This window comes from Equus przewalskii, chromosome 20 (assembly GCF_037783145.1).
Source record: "Equus przewalskii isolate Varuska chromosome 20, EquPr2, whole genome shotgun sequence".
In the NCBI taxonomy this organism is placed as follows: domain Eukaryota; kingdom Metazoa; phylum Chordata; class Mammalia; order Perissodactyla; family Equidae; genus Equus; species Equus przewalskii.
Genome location: NC_091850.1, coordinates 14,065,972 through 14,089,754, shown reverse-complemented (window position 1 = coordinate 14,089,754; position 23,783 = coordinate 14,065,972). Strand labels below are relative to the sequence as shown.

Here is a 23,783-nt window from a genome sequence, read left to right as displayed (position 1 = left end):
GTAAAGTACTTTAAGTACTACTTTAGTTGACTCCCACAAATTTGTGAGTATAGTACTTGCATTATATTTTACTTCAAACTATTTACTCATTTCCTTGTGATATTTTCTTTAATCAGTGGGTTTAGAAGCCTGTTGTTTAATTTCCAAATACCTAGGGAGTTTCTAGATATTTTATTGATATTGATGTCTAATTAAATTTTATTGCAACCAGGGAACATATTCTTTGAGATTTCAATCTTCTGAAAGTTTTTTTACACTTGTTTTTAGGCCAGCATGTGGTCTATGTTCGTGAACATTCCATGTGTACTGTGCCTGCTGCATACTGCAGTTGTGAGGTGTAGTCATCTGTAAATGTTAATTAGGTCATGGTGTTGTATGGTGTTGCTAAGATCATCTACATCCTTATAGATTTTTGCTGTGATTATTCTATCAATTACTGAGAAAAAGCTTTTAAAATATACAACTATGATTATCCACTTATATCTATTTCTTTTAGGTCTTTCAGTTTTGCTCCATATATTTTGAACTTCTTTATTAGGTACACACACATTTGAAATTGTTGTGTCTTCCTGAAAACTTTTCCTTTTAATTTTTATGAAATGTCTCTTTTTATCTTTGGCAATATGCCTTGTTTTAAAGTCTATTTAGTTTGATATTAGTACAGACACTTTTGCTTTATAGTCTTTTTATAGTATATATATAATATATATGTATATATATTCATATTTTTACTTTCAACTTATATGTGTCTTTATATTAAAGTGTGAATCTTGCGGTCAGAAAACAGTTGGGCCTTGCATTTTATCCAGTTTGGAAAATCTCTGCCTTTAGATTGGAGTTTTCATGAGTTGCAGTTATCGATATAGTTGTATTTAAAACTACCTTTTTGCTGTTTGTTTTTTATTTATCTTATCTGGGTTTTTTCGTTTCTCTGTTTTTTCTTTCCTGCCTTCTTTTGCTTAATTAAATACTTTTAAATATTTCATTTTAATTCTTCTGTTGGCTTCTTAACATTCTTTGCATTTTTTAGTGTTTATTCCAAAGGTTATAATATGCATTTTCAACTTGTTGTATAGTCACTTAATTTTGTATTATGTCACATAAAACATAGTAACTTCCCAATAATTTCATTTACCTCATCTTTGGTGAAATTGTTGTCTTGTCATATGTTACATCTATATTTGTTATAAACCCCCAATACAGTTTTATAATTTTAGCTTTACACAATCATATTTATTTTTTTAGTTAAGAGAAGAAAGAAAAACATATATATTTTTTTATGTTCACCCACCACTTATTTGCCATTTTTGGTGCTCTGCCTGTAAATATGGTGTCATTTTCCTTCAGCCTGAACAACTTCCTTTAGCATTTTCTGTAGACTAGATACGCTGGCAACAAATTTTCTCAGGTTTTGTTTATTTGATAGTATTTTTTATTTTCCCTTCATTTCTGAATGTTAGTTTTGCTGCATATAAAATTTTTTGTTGATTTTTTCTTTCAGTACTTTGTTTCATTGTCTGCTGACCTCCATTATGATGTGAAGTCAGCCACTCTTCATATTATTGTACCCTTATATATAATATGTCACCTTTTCTCTGTTTTCAAGATTTTCTATTTAACTTTGAATTTAAACAGTTTGACTATGGTATGCCTAGATGTAGTTTCCTTTATATCTTGTCAGCTTAGGGTTTGAAAGAGCCTCTAAGATATGAAAGTTTTTGTTTTTCACCAAATTTGAAAAACATTTAGCCATAATATCTTCAAATGTTTTCTCATCCCATTATCCCCTTCTTTTTCCTTCTGAGACTCCAATTGCATGTATGTTGGACTTCAGGTATTGTTTCACAAATCACTGAGGCTCTGCTCATTTTTCTTTATTTTTTCTTTCTCATTGTCAGTTGTACAATTTCTGTTGATTAATCTTTTGATAATCTCAAATCATTAATCTGTTGATAATCTCAACAATATCTGTTGAGATTGACTATTTCTTCTGCTCTTTGCAGCCTTTTGTCAAGCCCATCAAGGAATTGTTCATTTCAGTTATTGTACTTTTCTTTTTAGGCTCCATGTTGGATTCTTTTACACTGGCAGCATGTTATGTTGTCAAGTGAAGAGAGATGCACTCTTGGGTTGAGATATTTGAGTATTGGAAGAGTTTAATAAGATTCATTTACGGTATTGTGTGGAACCAAGACAGGACAATGAGCTTCTTATAGAAAAGGTGATATAGAAATGTAAATAATAGTATTAGTGCTTTGATTATTCTTTATAGATTTCTAGGGAAAAATATTTATGTTTACATTTTAATTTCTTTCACTTAATTATATTTCTATCATCATTGTTTTTGTAATGCTATGTTTTTTCTTTGTGTTTTTCAAATAAAATTGTGGGCTTCATGACACTTTCAAAAAGTTGGACAAGGTACAAATTTGTAAAAGTAAAATAATTTTAACAATTTCTTTTTTTGCTAATATATACCTTAACAGCTTCAACTCTGCAGAAACAAAACGCCTTTTCTAGCACCAATGTGTTTCAGATTAGTTTGAAGAGTTATATCAGTTTTATTGGGGTCATGAAATATTTTTCTGTCCACTAAATGATGGAACCATAAGGGGGAATGTTCTAGGTCTTCAGTGACCTAGTGAAGGGTAAAAAGACAGGGTCAATTGAGTTCCCTGATGCTCTCTCCAGTAAGCTGATCAATTTGGGTCTAGTATTAGGAATTTAGGTCAAGCAAGCCTAAAAGAGTCTCATTGTGTGCCTACTTGGCCTCCAAACTGAGAAAAGCCTGGAACCATAGTCACTTTGCTCCTATAATCTCAGCTTTTTATGATCTGGGACCCAAATCACAATGTTGCTTTAAGAGATGAGGCATTGAGCCTGTCATCATTAGTCTGCCTGCCTGTGATTTAACTTTAGCCCACGAAGGCTGTTACTTGTTTGTCATCCAGGGCCTCAGATGTATGTCTGAGTCAGCAACTAGAGAAACTTGCAAGCCAACACTGACAAATAATTTCTGTTCAAATGGCCATAGCTTGAGGAGCCTTAAAGAGCTTGAAGAAAGAACATGTTAAGTACCAATTAGCCAAAATGACTCTCATGTGACACTCATCTATGGCGTTAGCAATAAAAGTCGGCTTTTCTTTTGAATGGTTGATGCACTGAACACCTGTCTGAGTGGTAGAACTGATGAAAAGCAACAAGGGAAACGCAACACACCTGTGGATGTGAGCGTTCTTTTATAAGTGTGCATGGGCGGGCTTGTTCTTTGTAATAAATAGTAGCAGTAGCTTTTGAATGAAAATCAGGGATGATTGTATCTAGAGAAGTGGCTCTGTAAGTCATTCTAACTGGTGGATCTGTGCAATCTGGAAATGCAAATACCTAGACTGCTAACCCCCCAGGTTCCTCAAGAATGGTCCACATATTCATTCCCTCTATCTCGTAAGTGTGTGGACCTGCCTTGATGAGTGGAATCAGGGAAAAGAAATGTCAAGAGTTGGAAGGAATCTTTATAGCAAATCACTGGAGGCGTTTTTCAAGGGCTTGAATATTTCAAAATAATATTTAATATTTTTTAAATGTTTACTCTTTTAAAAAAAGTTTAATAATGAAAACTTGGGAAACACACACATTTATATGAAAATTTAGGTTTTCTTTTCCCCAGTGGGAATTTTTAGAGTATTTTACTAAGTATTTTTAAGAGAGATTTTTCCTTATGCCTCATAGTACTGGGTATGACTGTTCTGTTTAATTTTTATTTTCTTCTCAGGAAGAGATATTCTCGCAAGAGATCTATTTTTCATTTTGTGGTTTCAATTTGGACACTGGCCTCCTGTAGCCATCGGGTGCTTTCTTACAGAGTGAGGAGAAGTGACGTCCAATTGTGTATTATTTAAAAACATGGCTGATGGAGACAGTCAAGGCCATCTTCCACAGAGCTGAGCAGAACAGAGCTGCCTCTGCTCTGAGAACACCATTACTGCTTCTTACTAGGTCCTGCCTCCTCGAAGTCTGACGGGGAGCTCACAGTGAGTTACATCACCGGCCCTCAGAAGGTTCTGGCTCTTACCAGGACAGAGATAATGAACACATTTCTCAGAATTCAGCTTGTCTGGGCAGCCTGGGCACTCTAGGGTATAGACCCTCTCTGCAGAGTCAACATTCTAGTGATGAAATCTGCTGTCACTATTGGCAGAAGGGTGTCTGGTGAAGACAGCAGCTCGTAGAGAGTGCCAGGACACCATTTCTACATCCCATGGATCTCGTCCTAAATGTCAGATTCCTCAGTCTCCTCTAAGATATATCCCTGAGGCCTGGACAATGTACACCTGCCCTGGCTTCCATGTGGTCATTTGTTAATCCAATGAATTCCAAACCTGGTTGATTAAAAGAATCACATGGGAGCTTTAAAAATTACAGATACCTGACCCCACTTTGAATATTCTAATTCTGCAGAAATCAGGTGGAGTTCCCCAGGTTTGGAAATCTTGGATCTAGCTTACCCTATGAGGATTTAGTTTTATATTCCTGAATAAAAATGTATCCAATGAGAGAGAGCATGTATTTGAGAACACAGTACCTGGTATTTCTTGCTACCAAGAAATGAGGAGAAAGATTATATATATTTTATCCATATCCACGAGAAAAGTTTGAAGGGATTCTTCACATTTTGTTGCTAAGAGAGAGGCCTTTTCATTTTTATAAATTGACATCTGAATATAGGAAGTGTGAATGTCAAGAATGTTTGATTTTTTTATATTTTAAAGTTAATTTTGTTTTAAAAAGCTGTATATGGGGAAGATGGTTGCTCAGCTACGTGGGCTCAGTCAGGGATATAGGACTTGTGCTTTCAGCCCATCCTCCTGTTTGCACGTCCTAGCCACACCCAGAGGGACCGTCCATCCCAGCTTGCTGATTTCAACACTTAAAGTCCTGCCATCCTAGTTTTAGCACTGAATGTTCTGCTGTTTCCCACAAAACCCTCAATCCCGGACAAACCAGGAGGGTTGGTCACTCCAGCCACAGCCTGTAATCAAGCCACCTGGCATCTCCAATCCCAAGGTGGTTCCAGGCTGTGCAGGGTAAGGGTTCTCGCAGATTTCCCTCCGAGGCCTAGGATTCCCCTTCCTCCAGTCACTCACTTCCAAATCCCAAGCCTTGTTTACCTCTCTTCCCTACTTCTCTTTGTCTTTATGGAATTTTGCTTTTGTAAAAAAACCCTTTGCTGTTAATTTAGAGAGGTTTTGGGAAAATATGGAGCTAACCACCATGTATGCAAGATACCATTTATATATATTTATATATATTTTATATATATGAATATATACTATTTTACATGTATATAGGAAGATTCTTAATGATTTCTCACATTAATGACATTATGGACTTTTCTAAAAATTTATTTTTATTGAGATATAATTGACATATAATATTTTGTAAGCTTAAGATGTACCACATGTTGATTTCATACATTTATAAATTGCAATATGATTACCACTGTAGTTTTAGCTAAGACCTCTATCATGTCACATAATTATAATTTCTTTTATCTGGTGGGAATAATTAAGATCTAGTCTCTTAGCGGCTTCGAGGTTTATAATAAAATATTGTTGTCTCTAATGATACTATGGACTTTGATGATTTACCAAATTCAGTATCAGTAATTAGGTTAAACTTCACCTAAAACCAACCCCAAGGTCATATAAGAGGACAGTTTCCCCATAATTACGGTGAATTTTTGGAGCTTTCTTTCTCATGGTTTTCTTACCATGCATTACTTGGATTCTGCCCCCTTATTAGTCCGGACAGCCAGCCCTGGTGGTCTAGTAGTTAAGATTCAGCGCTCTTGCCTCTGTGGCCTGGGTTCGTTTCCCAATCAGGGAACCACACCACCTGTCTGTTGGTTGTCATACTGTGATGGCTGCGTGTTGCTGTGATGCTGAAAGCTATGCCACCATTATTTCAAATACCAGGAGGGTCACCCATGGTGGACAGTGTCAGCAGAGCTTCCAGACTAAGACAGACTAGGAAGAAGGACCTGGTCACCCGCTTCTGAAAACACTGGCCATGAAAACTCTGTGAATAGCAGTGGAGCATTGTCTGATATAGCACTGGAAGGTGAGAAGATGGCACAAACAGAGTGGACGGGATTCTTCTCTGCTGTACACAGAGTCGCTGGGAGTTGGAATCTACTTGATGGCACTAACAACAAAAATTAATCCAGGCATTAAACTTAGTCTTCTTTTAGTTTCTGCAAAAGTCCACTCATACCTGTAAGTTTCATGAGTTTAGTAACTCTCCAGAAGTTACTGGGTAACAGGCAGTGTCATAGGACAGGTCACACCATGGGGTATATGGCTGTTGGCCACATTCTTCTCACCACAGCCTCTCCAGACCACAGAACATTTGTATCTACACACAGGTCTCTCAGGGTCTCAGCTTCTATCCTGAGGGGTATTTTGATGAATACTCTTTTTTTCCATCTCTTCACATTTGAAATGAGAGTGTAATTAATTGTAAGGTGTTTATTTTAGTAATTATGAAACTCTACAGAGTGGAAGTGTTGGATGTCAAAACCTCTTTCCCTCTAAGCTTAGGAAATGAGAGGAAGCATATTCTATAAAATTGACCATTTCCATTTCACAGAGTAGCATCACTGGGAGTTGAGGAAGAAAGAAAGTGAATGGCTTGTGTATCATTCCACTGCAACAAGAGGAATGACAAAGATGATGAAGGAAGCTTTAATCAAGGACTTAACCCATGGCAACAATTTTACTTGGATGATTTCACTACTATTCTTATTTTATAGACAAGGAAATTGCAGCTTAGAATGGATCAAAACAAAGCAAAAATCTTGTCCTAGTTTACACAAGCAGCAGACCTAGGATTCCCCCTCAGGCAGCCTGACCATAGAGTGTGTGCTTTTTGCCCATATTCGTATCACATCAAGGATGTAGAATGCTCTTTTTCACAGATGTGTGTGCATGCACGTAATTTCAGAACTCCTAGAAGAGAAGTACAATGATGTTTTTCTACCTCTTCTCATGCTGTGATTTAGAAGGCATGGATTGCCAGTAGCTGGATACTCACCAGCATCCCAGGACTGCACTAGTGACCACCTGCCTTCCACATTTGTGAGGATGTGCAGAAGCTGCTGGGACCAGGGCTCTGCTTCATTGCAGCTGTCAGGATTGCAGCGTTGGAGTCCAGAGAGCAATCCCAGCCACTGTGGTTCCCTTCCCAGCAGACTTTGCTTACATTCTTCTCTCTGTGGTCTGGGTGTCCCCTTTCACCTGCTGCTGCGCAGCCCCCACACAGGCTCTCTGCCCCTCTGGAAATCCTCTGTAACCATAGCAGGAATGAGCCAGAGTGAGGCCTGAGAACACGGGTGTTTGATACTAATAGGAACCGTTTTTACATGGTTTGATAAGCATTTCCTTTTTCTTGACATTAGCAATATATATCTATAGATTTCAAATGATATTCAAAAAGCATTATAATGAATTTTAAAATAGATCAAGTTTAGGTCACACCTCTCTTCAACAAAGGAATTTTTTCTTGAAGCAAAGAGAACAAGCACCCTTACCTCTTCCGATATTCTCCTCTGTGATTGAAGTTTGAAGCTCGTCAGTTTGGTGAAGGGAAGAGTGAACTGGCTGAGCCCGCATGTTCGTAACACTTCAAGAACACATTTGGTCCAAGTAATGAGGGCTCAGTACCCAGGCTGAGAGAAATCAAGATGACCTATTGAAACACAAGGACCCTCCACTTTAGCTTCCTCTCAAATACCCTTAATTGCAAATAGGGACAATAACTTCGGGTTCCCCATCCAGTACATAGGGAGCTTGGAGGTTGTCTCTCCCATCCTCACACAAGAAAAAAGCTGAACAAAGTGAATATTAACAACTATTCTTAGATTCTTTAGAGAATTGAGGTCATAGAGAAAACTGCCGCCCTCTGAAGAGACAGGCAGATACAGAGAATCACAACTTCCTCAAATAGAAACCCCCACGGGAACCAGTAGTGGGGTAGGAAAACCTCAACTGTAATTGATGAATTGCTGGAGGGTTAGTGTGGACAAGTCTAAGCGATAAAAACCACAGGGGTGCCAGTGTTTTTTTGGGGGGGCGACTTTTATGAACATTACCATCAGGAGCCCTGTCAAGTTCTCACAGTGAAGGCTGGGGGGAAATCCCCTCATGCTTCTGGCGGGGGAAGTGGAAAGTAGCCGTTTTGAAATACACTGCAAACGTGGGGGTACTAACAGATAGTGACATCTTGGGACAGTGAAGGGATTAGGTATGATGACTATGTAAAGCACGTAGTACCACGCCTGTAAGAGCTGCCATTACAGTTATTTTACCATTTTCCTGTGCATAAGCTGAGAGTTGCCCACATCTGCTAAAGAAGCTACGCGTGAGATAGCAATCCAGAGATCAGCTAGAAGGAGGACTGGGAAATTTAGCTTGAGGGATACCTTTAAAACCTATATAGTGATTTGCATCGTGGAAGCATTGCCATAAGTTGGCATACCATCATATACATTCTCCTGTGAGTCTCATGAAATAGAATTCATTCCTTGATAGCAGAAACAGAAGGGACGGCGATGATTTCCAAGGGCTGCCCACTTTTCCAGGCCCTTTACTTGAGAAGCTGGGGTTAGAGTATAAGTCTTCTAGAGCCTTGGCTGCTTCCGGTTCCTTGGACAGCATCCTCTCGGTTCGACGGTGATGTGTCCTCAGTGACACAGGAGTGTTTTATTGCTTCTCAACTGGCTCTTGCCGGAGCAAACAGTAGCAGACACGTGGAGAAACTGCTGGCTGGAGACTGCAAAGAGCAGCACAATTCTAATCCACTCTGACAGACAAATAGGGAGGCAGCAAACTGCCCAGAGGAGGACCTTCACCGGGAAACAGCACCCGGGGGCCAGAGAGCAGGTGTTGGGAAATTCTAACTTTTAATATTTTCCTTCTTGGTTTTAAAATTTTAGTCTTTACTTTGGAGCTCTCAGGAATAATTCTTTTTTATTATTTTGTTCTTTTCTTTTCCCCCAGGTAACAATGATTGAGATTTGAAACTACTTTACGTATTTCTACACTTCCAATGCGTATGTCCCATCCTTGCTTTCACCCTCCGACTTCAAAGAATTGCATTTGCTCTTCTGGGTAACTTACCCTCCTTCATCCCCCCACGGACCTTCAGGATGCTATCAGTTGTAGTAGCCAGAACATAGGACACTTAAAGTGACTTGTTTTTGTCTTTCTCATCAGAGCCACGAAATGGCTTAGCATAGTTTAGATTCTTAAATGCCAAAGGGAATCCCTGAAAATAATCTGCTTTTCCCATTTATTTTGAAAAACAAATGTCAAAAATTTTGAAGTAGGCTGTGGTTACATGTATTACTCGGAGATAATCTGTTTAGTCCCTAGTCAACAGAACTTCTGGAGAAAGTAGAATTGAAATAAAAAATAATTGCAACTAGGGACTCTTTTGGAATTGAGTTTATGAATATTTTAAATGTCAATACCTACCAGCATTGTTCCTGTTTTCCTGGTTGGGTGCTTCCCAAATCAGCCAGTATTGTGTTGGGAGTTCACAGAGAGACATGGTGAGATCTGTATTTACTTTAAAGAAATATTAAATTGAGCATTTCTTGTGTGAGGATGGGAGTGACAACTTCCAAGCTCCTTACATACTGGACAGGAAACCCAAAGTCATTATACTTATTTTAAAGATGAAATTAGGGGTAATAGAGAGGAAGCTAAAGTAGAGGGGTCCTTGTTTTTCGATAGGTTTATCTTAATTTCACTCAGCTAAATCCATGTTACATCCACCTGCTATTTAACCAAGGCACACCAAGAGGGGCAGCACAGTGGCTTTCCAAGGCACTAACTCCCAGAAGTCAAGGATTTGCTTCAAACTTGCTGAATTCCTTAACGACACATTGTAGCAGTCTCATCCATAGATCTATATATTCAACAGGGCAGAAAGTTCCTTGTTATTTGTCCACAAACTGATTAGCAGTTTTATCAGGGTCTTAAATGAATATATAAAATGTGTACTGATCAAACTCAGGAATGATACAAATCTAACATTTTTGATGAAAGGACATAAAATTATCAGATCAGAATCCAATTGTAAATCAAGGCAAAGAGAAGGAAATGTAATAGGGTACATATAAAGGTTGACGCTTCCATTAAAAAATAAATTGCACAAGTATAACATAGGGATTTGGGAGACCTATGTTTATAACAGTCAGTGGGGAAGAAAGTGCTGAACATTCGAGGAGACTTTACTAAGTGAAAAGTGACAGGATATAATGGCCTTATTTTACTCTGCCCTGATGAGATAAATATTTGGAATATTGCAACCAATTGTAGGAGCCACTCATGGGACTTGGACATCTGGAGAGATGTCCATTTTAACCTAGCAGGACGTGTGGAATTTTTCAGACATGTCCTGTGCGGGGAGAGGGGCTAGCGCAGTTGGCATCATCCGAGCAGGAGGAGAGACAGCTGTTGAAGCCATGATTGGTTCCTTCAGATACCTGAAGGTCTTTCAGATGGGAGAGCAATCAACTCTCTCGATGCATGAGGCAGAATCTAGAACACATGGGCAGAAGCTACAGGGAAGTACATTTTAACTCACATCTAAGAAAGAAATTTATAGCAATTGCATTTGTTTAGCAGTGAAATAGGCTGCTCACAGCCTGGTGAACTTCCTGTCACTCAGTGTGAAGGGCTGAAATGCTGAGATGCCTGCAAAAGGGACTCTCAGGAGGAGTGGGAAGTTAAGACTACCCTGAAGATTCTTTCCAACTCTATGATTCTTTCCTTTAAAAAATTAATTCAAGATTAGTGCAATTTAAAGAGTTATCTTTTATACATCTTTTATGAACTCCAGTTTACTCTCTGGGAGTAACTCATGTTTTCAAATTTCAGCTATATTTTCCCATGAAAATTTTTTAAATGTTCACATGACTTGGTATTTAGAGGTATCAGTAAATTTACGTAATGACTGTCTATAAGTCCATTTGACATTCATATACTGTCAAATTGCTTCATTTTCATCCTCAGCAAGATTAGGGCAGTCTCTTTCTCCATTCTTGGAGCCAAGATTTATTTCATTATTCTAAAGTTTAATAAAACACGTATACATTTCCAATGCACATCTTTTTGCTTTCTGTGAATCTTATTGGGGATATAAATCAGGCAATAGTAAAAAAAATCATCTTCAAGATTATGGGATAAGAAACTCTTCCAATTAATCCTTTAGAGGCCCTGAAACACGTATCCAGCAGCTTCGTCCTCCCCATCCTAGACACCCTCTGTGCTCCCACCACTTTCTTTGTTGCAAAGATTTTCAATTTCTCTTACTGGAGAAAATCCCAGTATGGTTTTCTCCATCTAAGTCTCCACAATTATATTGAAAAAGTCTTTATATTAATGATGTCTGTATTTCTGCAGGTTTGGGAATCAGTCTAATTTTGGAATATGATTTGGGATTGATAGCAGCTGTCCTTATCACATTTTTCTTTTGTGGCAACCTAGAGATCCACAGGACTCAGTTGGAATATCACTTTAGGGTAATGGGGTGCAATATATGGTAGGCTGAGTAAGTGCGTATCTCTAGGAAATTTGTGGTGTCTATTTTTTGATTGTGGCTTAGCTGAACATTCTTAATCCAGAACCTAGGATCTGGGCTGATTCGTATAAAAGATGGTAAAAAAGATCTTCCTAACAAAGGCCATCTTCAGGCCTGGATGAACTTAGCACATCCTGAAGAGGGGATTATTAATTGGTGAAAGGACTAAGTCTGCAGGAATGGGAGTGCCAAACAAACAGTTACCTGGCTTTCTGGTTCGTCAGAAGTCATCAGCAAGACTTCGTTGTTCAAAATGGTAGTCAAGAATTATAACCCTATTGTTATCCTTGGTTGGCTGCTTGTCTTGGGGGAGGTTTACCTTGGTGTGTAGACTCCTGGGCCAGAAATGAAAATGATGATATCTGCCTGTTTTAGGGGCCTGGTTTTGCCCACTGGCAAACACTCATTATAAGTTATAATTACTGAAAGATATCAGTGTGGTTACATGGTTACGTATGGTTACATGACTTAGAAAGGGAAATGCTTAGGGCCGGCCCTGTGGCCTGGTGGTTAAGTTCAGCGCATTCCTCTTCGCCAGCCCGGGTTCCATTCCCAGGTGCAGACCTACACCACTTGTCAGTAGCCATGCGACCCACATGCAAAGTAGAGGAAGATTGGCACACATGTTACCTCAGGGTGAGTCTTCCTCAGCAAAACAAAAAAAAAAGAGAGAGAAATGCTTAAGCTTATATTTAACAAGAAAGTTGAAATGCAATCAGAATTTTTATTGCCTGTAAATTTCATAATATATACAGATTTTCTTTTTGTCCTTATTCGTGTACATATAATTATCTTTTCTTACTGAAAGTATTTGTAGTAATGGAAAATGTTATCTCATCATCTCCCTTTTTCCCTTTCCCTCAGTTGTCTGTAAACATACACACACACACACATACACACACCCCTACACGTGATTTCAACAACTGATGTTACCTTAGACGAGGCTGAGTACTACTGACTGTTTCTAGCATTCTGCTATCTTCTGGGGCTTCTCGTTGCCATCTCCCCAAGAGAAAGATATAATTATTAATCAGATTTTGTGGGAAATGAAAAAAGACTGTCTGGTCTAGCACTGTCTAATAGAACTTTCTGCAGTGATGACAATGCTGTCTACTTGCACTGTCCAATACAGTAGGCACTAGCCACAAGCCACATGAGGCTATTGTGCACTTGAAATGTGGCTAGCGTGACTGAGGAACTGAGTTTTTAATTTAATTTAATTTTAATTTAAATATAAATATGCATATGTGACTAGTGGCTACTGTATTGGACAAGCACAACAATTGCCAAAGAAATCATAGCATCAGAAAAGCTGATAAGTAAATGCACCAATCAGTGGCATTCACCATTCTAAATGCCTCTTTTCTATATGGAGTCAAATGGTACTTAGAAGTAATGCAGCATCATTTTTATAGATATTAAGATGATCATCAAAAAAGATGAGGAAAAAGTCAAAGCATTTATAATAATAATAGAGATCAGTCTTGATTCTCTGCTGGGTGCTTTCCATATATGCTTTACAGATATATCATCTATTATTTTCACACGTGTTCCAAGTTAGATAATTTTTTTCATTTTGTGTAAGAGAGGAAACCAAGGCACACCAGTTTAAAATAATAAACCCAAGGCCACACAGTAAATGGTGGAGCCAAGGTTTGAACCCGTTAGATTCTTCAATGCTGCATCTCACAATGAAGATTTTCCACATTGTTTTGTAGTGCACATGCATGTATTCCCCTGGTCTTTGGGAAAGAGCGTGGAGGTTAAGAACATGAGCCCTGACACAACACTGCCTGATTTGAATCCTGCCTTACTACTTAGCACCTGTGTGAAATTGAGCATGTTACTTAATATCTCTGAGCCTCAATTTTCTCCTTTTAATATGGAAATAATAAAGGTACCCACCTCATAGGTTGTGTGAGAGTTAACAGTTCCTGTCACATTGTTTGAACCATATATATTTGCCATCATCATTATTTTTGATATGAAAAAGACTGTGATTTGTGTTAGGATGTTGGTTTAATGTGGTATTAATAAATAAATAGAGATAGCTTTGTGTGTGCTCCACAGAAAATAAGAAAGACTCTAATAATTCGGATAATTCAGTAAGAAATTCCCTGCTATTCAGCCACTTTGCTATCTCCATGACTGGAATTATAAAGTTTTAGAGCCCACCTGCCCTGGCCAGTTCCTCATATCTTTGCTTTTCAAGTTACCCTTATAGACGTCTCCTTTGGTGTCTTTGATTGTTCTGAATCCTGAGCAGTGACAAACACCAACACAGCTGGAAAGAGCTGTAAGATTTGCCGTTCTGTCTTCCAGCAGGGAATTATTGCCATGGATACCAGCATCAGAGGAAGACTGGGGAACACTCTCAACTTGTCTCCTGAGTGGTCTGACATCTGTTTCTGGCAAGACCAATACTGAGTATGCTGCTAGCTTCATATTAAATGGGAGACTGATCCACACCTCTTCTGTTTTTTACCACAGATGGCCTCTGCCCAAGATGCCAGGTATGGCCAGAAAGACTCCTCTGATCAGAATTTTGACTACATGTTTAAACTGCTCATCATTGGCAACAGCAGTGTGGGGAAAACATCTTTTCTGTTCCGTTATGCGGATGACTCCTTTACCTCTGCATTCGTCAGCACAGTTGGAATCGATTTCAAAGTAAAAACCGTATTCAAAAATGAAAAGAGAATCAAGCTTCAGATTTGGGTAAGTGACTTTGAACTAACAGTGTGCTTCAGTCTAGGGCATTGAACATATAAATGTGTAAAGGAAAAGGTTTCTGCCATGTTCTGTTCCCAGGGGGTCTGTAAGCCTCCATTTCTAGGTTCTTTGCTGTGGAACACTCTGTTTCAAGGACAGTAGAGTGATGTTTAAGGTATGGAGGCTGAATCACGCCTTGTTGTCAAGTGATGCTCCTTAAGACCTTTCAGAAGATAGAAAATCCAAATATCTGTTGTGTTGGTGGTAGAAGGAACACTCAATGAAAAGTCTGGCTCTGCCGTTTGTGATCTGTGTGACCTTGAGCAAGTCTCTGAATCCTTCTATGCCACTTTTATAATCCACAAAATAGGCAAAGTGGATCTAGCCTTTTAGGTCACAAGAAGCAGCCTGCCCTGGGCTTTTTAAAGAAGGTAAACAACCAAATATAGAGAAAGCTTAGGTTTAGTCTCTTCAGAAAGCCCCAGATGTAACTTTGAATGTGGTCTATTTATACTTCACAGACTTTGTGTTCTCCGCTCTAAGAGTTAAGTTTATCCATACAGTCAACAAAACAAAACAAATGAAACAAAATATTTATTTTAAACAGGGCTTTCCTCTATGCAGAAGGTTCTCCAGTGAGTTTTGAGACCATTTGGCTAGCTTTCTGCCTCTTCCCACCCCCTGCAGAAGATCAGAGATCCCTTAACTAAATTGTTGGGATAAATTTAGGAGAACAGAAAGCGAAAAACAGAAGAAAAATGTGTGTTGGTAACAGGTTCAAGGTAATATAAGAGATGGAGTAGCCAAACAATTGGTTACACCGAGAGATAATTACATAGTAAGCATTTTATGTACATCATATAATGTATGGGTCCAAATGTTTTTACAGTTAGTTTTGGTTCCCTTTTCCTGTTCATTTGTACCTCTGCCACTCACATTGATTTGAGCTATAAACAGCCATTTCCCAAGAGGTGAGGTTTCTACTTCTTTTGGGACAGCTCCAACATTGACCACCGTCTGGCGCTGGTGCCAGGGTTGATCAGTAGGACCAAGATAAGCCTCCCTCCTCAAATATGGAAAGTTGAAAGAAAGACAAACCCTAGAGTAAAGCATTTAAACTTTTTTTTTTAATAAAAGAGCCATTTATTAAAATATCTAGATGAACTGAAAGACCTTTAACCATCCTGAGGCTCTTAGGAGTAAAATTTTAAGACTCTGGTATATACACAGACACGTATCCTCTTAGGTAACTTACAGTAGATTGTTACTTTTTTACTTATTATAACTCTGGAGTCTTCCAAGTCTAATTAGAACTCAGGAAAGAACTTGGAAAAGCAGGCGGTCTTCAATGCTCCACCAGTCCCCAAAGCCGTTTTTGTTGGGAGGGTCCCTCTTTAGGTACTTAAACCCACAGCTAGATTTATGGAGACAGACAGAGCTGTGTTCCTTACTTCACATTTGGGTTCTGGTTCATTCTCTTCCTTTTGAGCTTTAGGCAACCAACTGTCATATTGAGATAACTTTCAAATTAAGGCTTAAGAAGGGTTCCTTAACTCTCAGGGGCTTTGCTGAATTGAAAATTAAAATTAATTTGATAACTACATATCTCTCAACTCTATGACCGTGTTCTTTCTGCTAATATGAAAGAACAATCATCCCTCTGGCTGATAGATGCGTGTTTGTCTTCCTTGCCTTATATCTTAGAGAAGTTTAAAGGTGTTTGTCATGATCATTTAGGTAAAACACCCACACGATGTATTCATTCAATCCTATTATCTCTAGCAACTTCTCAATCTAGGTTTTTGACAGAATTGCTTTGTAGAGATACAAAATCATCTGTCCTTAATGTAAAACAGGTTCAAGTAATATAATTTTTTTTTGAGAATTATAAAGTATTCTATACTTAAAAAATATTTTCTTCAAAACACTCAATGCTAGTACCAGGCCAGGGCTAATTTATTAACCTTTCTTGGGCATTGAAGTTAAGTTATTTCTGCCTACGTCTTACTTCTGAATAAACGTAGCTCTTCTCTGAGCCAACCAAAGGCCAGCTCAGATCTCTGAGCTGCCTCTCCTTGTGCTTCTCAGTTTCTATAACTTCACTCAAAAGCCTCTGACATCTAATTCTCTTCAAATTGTCTCTGATCTCCCATAATCCACAAATTTTCCAAAATCTCCAACTCTTTTCGCACCCCAGTGCAGCCTGGGACCTCACTCCAGGGCTTCCGTCCTTCCATTCTGTGGACACCCACACTCTCTTCAGGGCTCAGCCGCTCAGGAATGCTTCACCTTGCCCTCTCCTCAGTCACAACAACAGTCTGATGGCCACTATTATCTTTGAAATTGAAAAATCTCAATTCTTCCTCTTTAGGGACATCAGGACCTCTTAATGTACCTATGATTCTAGGGGTGTGACAATGAATTTTATACTACCGTATACCAACTTGTCTAGAGGACTGTGAAACAATCAAAAGAAGTACTATACAAAGATTTTGCACTGATTGAGCTTGTATAGTTCAAAAAAGAAATTAATACTCTGGAGTAGTTATATACTTCTACAAGCAAATACAAACTTGTATAAATATTATACAAATGTAGCTAGCGTTTACTGAACAGATACCTATGCCAGGCGTTACCTATGCCTTATCCTAATTCCCATAACTACCCAATTTTGCATTTATTATTATCCCTATTTTACTGAAGAGATGTGAAGGTAGAAAAGTTAAATAGCTTGTTCAGGATCGTACATGGTGAATGGCTGTTTCCCGGCTAGATCTATGATGTTCTCATACGTGGGCTTGTTTCCCTTCCCCATGCTGCCTTAATTAGGAAGTCTTCTTGAATATGTGGTGTTTTTGTGAAGATGGCAATCTTAGACCATGTATCCTGGGGTGTTAAAGAAAATGTTTTTGAAAGAGTTTGACCATTTCAATGAATTGAGGCATGCAGGGGAAGACATGATAAGGAGTAATGGGGTGGTCTGCCTGAGTATAGTCATTCCCACCATAGTTCTAGGGATCCTGGCTTTATGCTATAACGTAAGTATACTGAGAAATATTTAGTTGTGTACAGTTCTCATTGTTTAATGATTTCAACAAATCATTTATTTGGGAATATATTTGGCACTGATGGTTTGTCATCTCATTGTATTTTAATAATCAAACAATTAACTGGTTTTTCTGGCTTATAGTATTTTTATGCACTTATATTCATGTGTAACTAATTCATGAAGGAGTCCACAATTATCTTAGCCTATACTGTGAACTGTTTCTACTCATAACACTTCTGACACCAAATGTGTGGGTTTTCCAGACCAAGCAATTCTTCATTTCTCTGTGGACACCAACTGGGTTTCCTACAATTTAATTCAATTATGACACTAACTGCCTGCAGTTAGCACAGATCCCACAGACAAAGAGCTCAGTTCTACAAGACTGTCCCCACTCCCATTCACTTCAAACACCAATTACAAGTCTGGGCCACCTATACTTCTGACCTACAGGCTATAAATTGGCAAGTCCCACAATCCCACCCCTCAGGGTTGGTAATATGCTAGAACAGCTCGAAGAACTGAGGAAAATGGTTTACTTACTATTACTAGTTTATTTTAAAGGATGCAACTCAAGAACAGCCAAATAGAAGAGAAGCATAGGGAAGTTTTTGGGGAGGATGGGTACAGCTTCCATGCCTTCTCTGGGTATGTCGTTCTCCCAGCACCTCGATGTGTTCACCAACCCAGAAGCTCTACAAACCTCCGAACCTCATGTATGGAGCTTCCATTACATAGGCATGATTGATTAAATCGTTGGCCATTGGTGATTGAATTCCATTTCCGGCACCTCTCCCTTCCCAGATGTCAGGGGGGTGGGACTGAAAGTTTAAACCCTTTCATCATATGGTTTGAACCCTTTTATCATATGGTTTATTCTTCTGGCAACCAGCCCTCGTTCTATCTAGGGACTCACCAAGAATCACCTCATTAGTGTAAACTCTGGTATGCTTGAAAGGGGCTTATTATGAATAACAAAAGATGTTCCTTTCACCTCTATCACTCGGGAAATTCCAAGGGTTTTAGAAGCTCTATGCCAGGAACCAGGAGGAAGACCAAATATTTATTTCTTATTCTGTCACAATATCACAGCCTTTTATATATTTCAGAGGAAGAGAAGCAAAATGGTTTCATAGTAATGAAAACCACCATGCATTAGTCTAGTGCATTATTACCTTTACCAAGACGGGCTGCAGATATTGATATGATTTTGATCACTCTATTAATTTCAAACTGCCCAAAAATAGAACTGTTTCCAGGTTAGGAGACCAAGATATAAAGAGGTTAAGTCATTTGACCTTACCTTACAGTTAGTGTCAGAGCAGAGTCTAAAATCTGGGTCTCCTACCACCTGGGCCAATCTGCTACAACACCAATTTCACTCTCAAGGTAAGTGCTGTGTTATGACAATTGTGATAAATCTCCTCCCTGATTGCCAATGGAATCCTTCAGGCATAGAAACACCAAACTTGAGGCCAGATTCCAAGTAATGTTCCTAATATGACAGGAGAGGAGATTCTTCTGTTCTTTACTTAATGATTGGCTTTTTGCATGTGTTGTGTCAGGATTTTCTGAGTCCACAAACTTGCTTACTGAATTTTCAACAGTCTACATTCAAGTAAAGCATTTTCATGGATACTAGAAACATTGATATTTCTTCCCGGACATGTTACACCTCATCTCTGTGGAAGTTCATTGCTGCCTTGTAATAAACTTCTTTAGAGAAATATCATTGTTTGTTTGTACTCAGTTACAAACTCTGTGTTCTACTAGTGTATTTATGAATCCCTCTAGCCTTCACTATATTAACATTTCTTATTGCACTTTCATTTATTATCATTTTTATAATTCTCAAATCAAAATTTTAGAGAGTCTAAATATTTGGTTTGATTCTTTTATCTTTTGTGTCTGTTTAATGGTGAATGAATGTATTGGAGAAATTTAGTATGGTTTTTCGCTTTAATTATAGAAAAATACTTCACAGCTGGGGTTATGTAATATTTTTCTTCTAATTTAAAAAGTAGTTTAGCCTTGAGAAAGGCCATGTAGGGTAGATTTCTTCCCAATGAGGAGATTGAAAAATAATATAGCATCCATTACTAAGAATATCTCCTGTATTTATTTTCATATCTAGATGACTACTGTAAGAAGTTTGAGGCCTATAGCAAACTGCAAAGTAAAGAATGTTGATAATTATTGAAATTAGACTGTGTCTGTAGCCAGACTAGACAGTGTGGGTCCCCTGAATAAATGACAATTTCCTTTGAGTAATAAAAGTACATAGATCTCCTTTTTCAGTTGGGTCTACATTGTTCAATTCCAAAAATCAGGGTTGACTCTAACTAATGGAAGACTCAGCTTGAAAAATCCGTAGCTTAATTAGAGAATAGAGGTTTAAAATGTGCGGGGGGCAGGTAGGCTGTAGGGATCACTGTTTCCTTAAGAAGTAGAACAAGTATTTTATCATTTTTGCATTCTCTTTTCCCACCCTCACCCTTCCCTACTCCTTGTCCTTCCTCTCCCTTCTTCCATCTTTCCTTCTATCCTTCCCTTCTTCATTTCTGAGCTCTGGCCAGGCTGAGTTAATAGGAAACTCATCTTCAAACCCATCCAGTGTGTTCAGAGGCCAAAGCTGCCACATACAGATGCATACATTGTGCACTGGACAAGTGCACGAGCCAAGGGTTCAGATGGGACCTCTCTCCAGTAAGAGCACCAGTTGCTGAGCTGTGATTGGCTCTAGGAAGGGGCCCTTTTCCTTTTCATTAAGATGCCATCTGCTTGTCAAGCATGTGCTGCTGGTCCATACACAATCAAAGGGGATTCTGATTCCCATACAGCAATGATATATGCAGGCAGCATCTATGTCACAATCTAATGCAGGAGATGGATGGGGAAACAGAGTAGGATACAAGCCCTGCTTCCCTAGTGGAGGCCTGGAGGAAGAGGGCGTTTTAAAATATAGTTTTATTATTATTTAGGTATGGTGTGGCCAACAGATCAAGAGACAACTGAAAAGGTAGTTATATCTCTTAGTTACAATCTCAAGAGAAGGGGATGAGGTACACTGAGAATGAAGGCAATCACGTTGGCGGTCAGGAGGCAGAGGGGGAACTGTGATAAGAGCCTCTGTTGGGGTTTCTGCATAAGAAATGGGACAGGCAGGGTAAGCAGGTTCAGGATTGGCTGGTTTGAATAACTTCAGCAGACCCTGGGCACAGAGGCTGTCTCTGGTTGTCTGGTACGTGGCCATGGGGTGATTAGGGCAAGTGGATAGTGGCCCAGAATGTGAGAGCCCAATAAGGGAGGTGGTGGGGATGTGAGCCCTGGATTGGTTGGTTTGCATTTGAAAATGAGCTCTGCTGAGTTGTATGCTGTCTCCAAGAATTGGGTGACTCTGGGAGGGGCAGTACCCCCAGGGTCCACAAGGCCCCAGAAGTCAAAGCATCACAACACAGTAAGTAAAAGATATGCATAATACACAAGGCAGGTTCTTGGAGCTCCAGGGGTGGCTTCTGCCATTGATGCCACTTTGACAAATGCTTGTAGTTTCAACCACCCTCACCACAGGCTCAGTGCAGTCTGGGTCTCAGTATTTAGAGACTAGAACACTGGGTCCAGAGAAGATCTCAAAGATTTTCTGGCTCAACCCCTCATTTGATGATACGAATGATAATAGCATCATTTATTGAACCCAGTGTTGACCCATAAAGTAAGCACTTTATGTTTACGCCTATTAAAAAAATTTTTTTTGCAACAAGCCCATGAGGGAAAGTGGTATTATTAGCCCCATTTTATGGATGAGGAAACAGAAAATCAGAAAGATAAAGGGATTTGCCCAATGTCACAGCTAGGATATGTCAGAAGCAGGATTGAACCAGGGCATTGAATCGAAAGCCCATGCATTTGACCATATGGTGTGAATGAGGTCCAGAAAGGCCAAATGATTTGTTGGAGATCATCAAGGAATCAGATCTGTAATCTTACAAATCCTAATCCCTAGCAGGTACTTTTTCCACATTAAGTAATTGCTCAATATCTTTGCATATTCCCTTCTTACCTGTTCTAAGAAATTATTTATAGTTACAGAAGGCAATAAGTTGTTTTGCTTAAAATTTGCTATCTGCCAGCATGAGTGGGTTGTGCATTATCTGTTTTGTGTTTAAAACACATAGATATGCACAGCAGGAAGGACTGGAACATATTCAACTAACTCTTTCCTGTACATTTCTGGAAGGCCTGTTTCCACTGTCTGGGAACGTGCATATAAAGAGGAGTATGTAGAAGGAAGAATCTGAGTAAACGGAATGAGTACCTACGGGAAAATATTTCTGCCTGTGAGTTTTGCATTTGGTGTTCATTTAGCCTCATCACCCTGCCCATTGATTTCAGAATGGTGTTTAAACCCTCCCGTCTATTTATAGGAAACCAACATTTTCTGCCCTGGTGAGCTCCATAAGAGAACCACCGAAGCCAGTGACAGCTGCCAAGACCATTCCTGGTGCTGTCGTCTGTATGCTCTTTTCTCCCCATCACATTTCTTCTAACTTAGCATCTGCTTTTCCTGAGAGATTGAGAAAGGCAAGACTTAGTTTCACTCCTGAGAGGAAGCTGATAGTGTGTGTGAAATGTCAAGATGCATGAAAACATTCACTCTGTCAGACAGCTGAAAGCAGCAACTCCCACATCCCACTGTGTTTAAACCACTCTTCTCAGCATTGACAAAATATGAAGGAGGGTAAAGACTTTGTTCCTGGCCTAATAGAGCTTACCAGCTAAGTGGAAAGATGAAGACAAACATGGAAGACAGGATCAGCCTGTGGATCAGTAAGCGTAAGCTGCCAGGGGCAGAGTGGCCCAGTGACTTGAGCAGGGCCTTTAGAGTCTGGCTGGCAGGGTTCAAAGGCTGACCTTGATCTCACTAACTGTGTGACCTCAAGCCTAACTTCTCTGACCCCCTGTTTACTCATTTGTGAAACAAAAGAAAATAGCACCTACCCCTAAGCCAAGCATTTGCTATAGTAAATACTACCTAGTTCAATGTTAGACACAAAACTAACAACAAATGTTAGTTTTCTTCTTTTCCAAATAGTGTACCAACCTTTAGGCTTCTGTGCTCAATAAAGTAAGTTAGTCGAATCAAATATTTTCTGGGCGCCTACTTTTGGCCAGGCGTTGGGCTAGGTGCTGGGGATACGATGGTGGAGGAGGCACAGGGTTTCCCGTAAGGAGCCAGCCGTCTGACGGGGAGGTAGATGAGTGGAGAGGGAATTCCATCTGCTGTGATAAATGCACAGGAGGTGTGAGCACAGGAGACAGAGGAAAGATGCGAACCCAGCCTTGACAAGTCTGGGAAGGCTTCCTGAGAGCATCTCTATCGGAGCCAAGAACTGACAGATGAAAAGGAGTTATTCATTCATTCATTCATTCATTCACTCAATCAACATTTATTGATATTTTCACTATGTGCCAGACATCATGAAGGAATTTGAGATGGAAAGCACATACATGAAAACTATAGATTGTGTTAGTGCTGTGGAAAAATAATCAGAGCACTCTGATGAATGAAAACCGGCATCAGGGGAGGGGGAACCTATTTTTGTTTGATGATCCATGAGGGTTTATATGCGATGATGGAGCTGAGACCGGGAGAATGAGCAGGAGCCAGCCATTTGAAGAACAGGAGTGAGCTTGCTTGCTCTCTCTTTCTCCTTTCAAAAGTAAGAGTTTTTGTTTTCTGATTTGTTTCCCACCATAGCTTCATATGGAGCATTTATGTCCTGCTGCTGTGTAGCCAATCCTGCCTTTCCTCCCATTCTGCCCTCCATTTGAGCAGGAGTAGATCTAGATTATTGGGGCCTGAAGCTTTTACAGTTTGACAATCCTCTTTAAGGAATAAGATACAAAAATACCTTACTTTTGCAAAAGTAGCAAAAACAGATGACCATGTGAACCCATTGCTGGGGCCCCTTGGAAGAAACGTAAAGCTTCATCTTCAGTCAGCTTCGTGGCAGCTAAGTGCTGCTTTTATGGAAATTTTACCTGCATGTCTGTAGGGACCGAAGGACACATGTGACCGATGAGAAGCAGTTACAACTAGTGCAAAAGAGAAACAGTCAATGGGAGCATGCAGGCAAAGGTGTGTTGAGACAGTGGGATAGAGAAGGGGCATTTGCGCAGGGGACTGGAGTCCTGGGGCAAATGGCTTAACTTCTCTAGGCATCAGTTACCTGATCTTGAAAACCAAGGGGATGTACTCAACCAAAACAAAAACAAAATTGACATTCAATGATCCCTAATGTGCCAGATACAGTTGTTTGCGTTTATAGGAATGAAGTCATCTAATCCTCACAAAAACCTGTGAGATGGATATGAT

The 23,783-nt window shown here is 39.4% G+C and overlaps 1 protein-coding gene across 2 annotated transcripts in view; it reads left to right on the top strand.

Annotated features, from left to right (window-relative positions):
• RAB3C (RAB3C, member RAS oncogene family) overlaps positions 1-23,783 on the top strand; it is a 273,620-nt gene that overhangs the window by 9,463 nt on the left and 240,374 nt on the right. For both annotated transcript variants that reach the window (XM_070586868.1, XM_070586867.1), the window contains exon 2: positions 14,137-14,364. In XM_070586868.1, the coding sequence (XP_070442969.1) occupies positions 14,137-14,364 (228 nt within the window). The remainder of the gene's footprint in view (positions 1-14,136; positions 14,365-23,783) is intronic.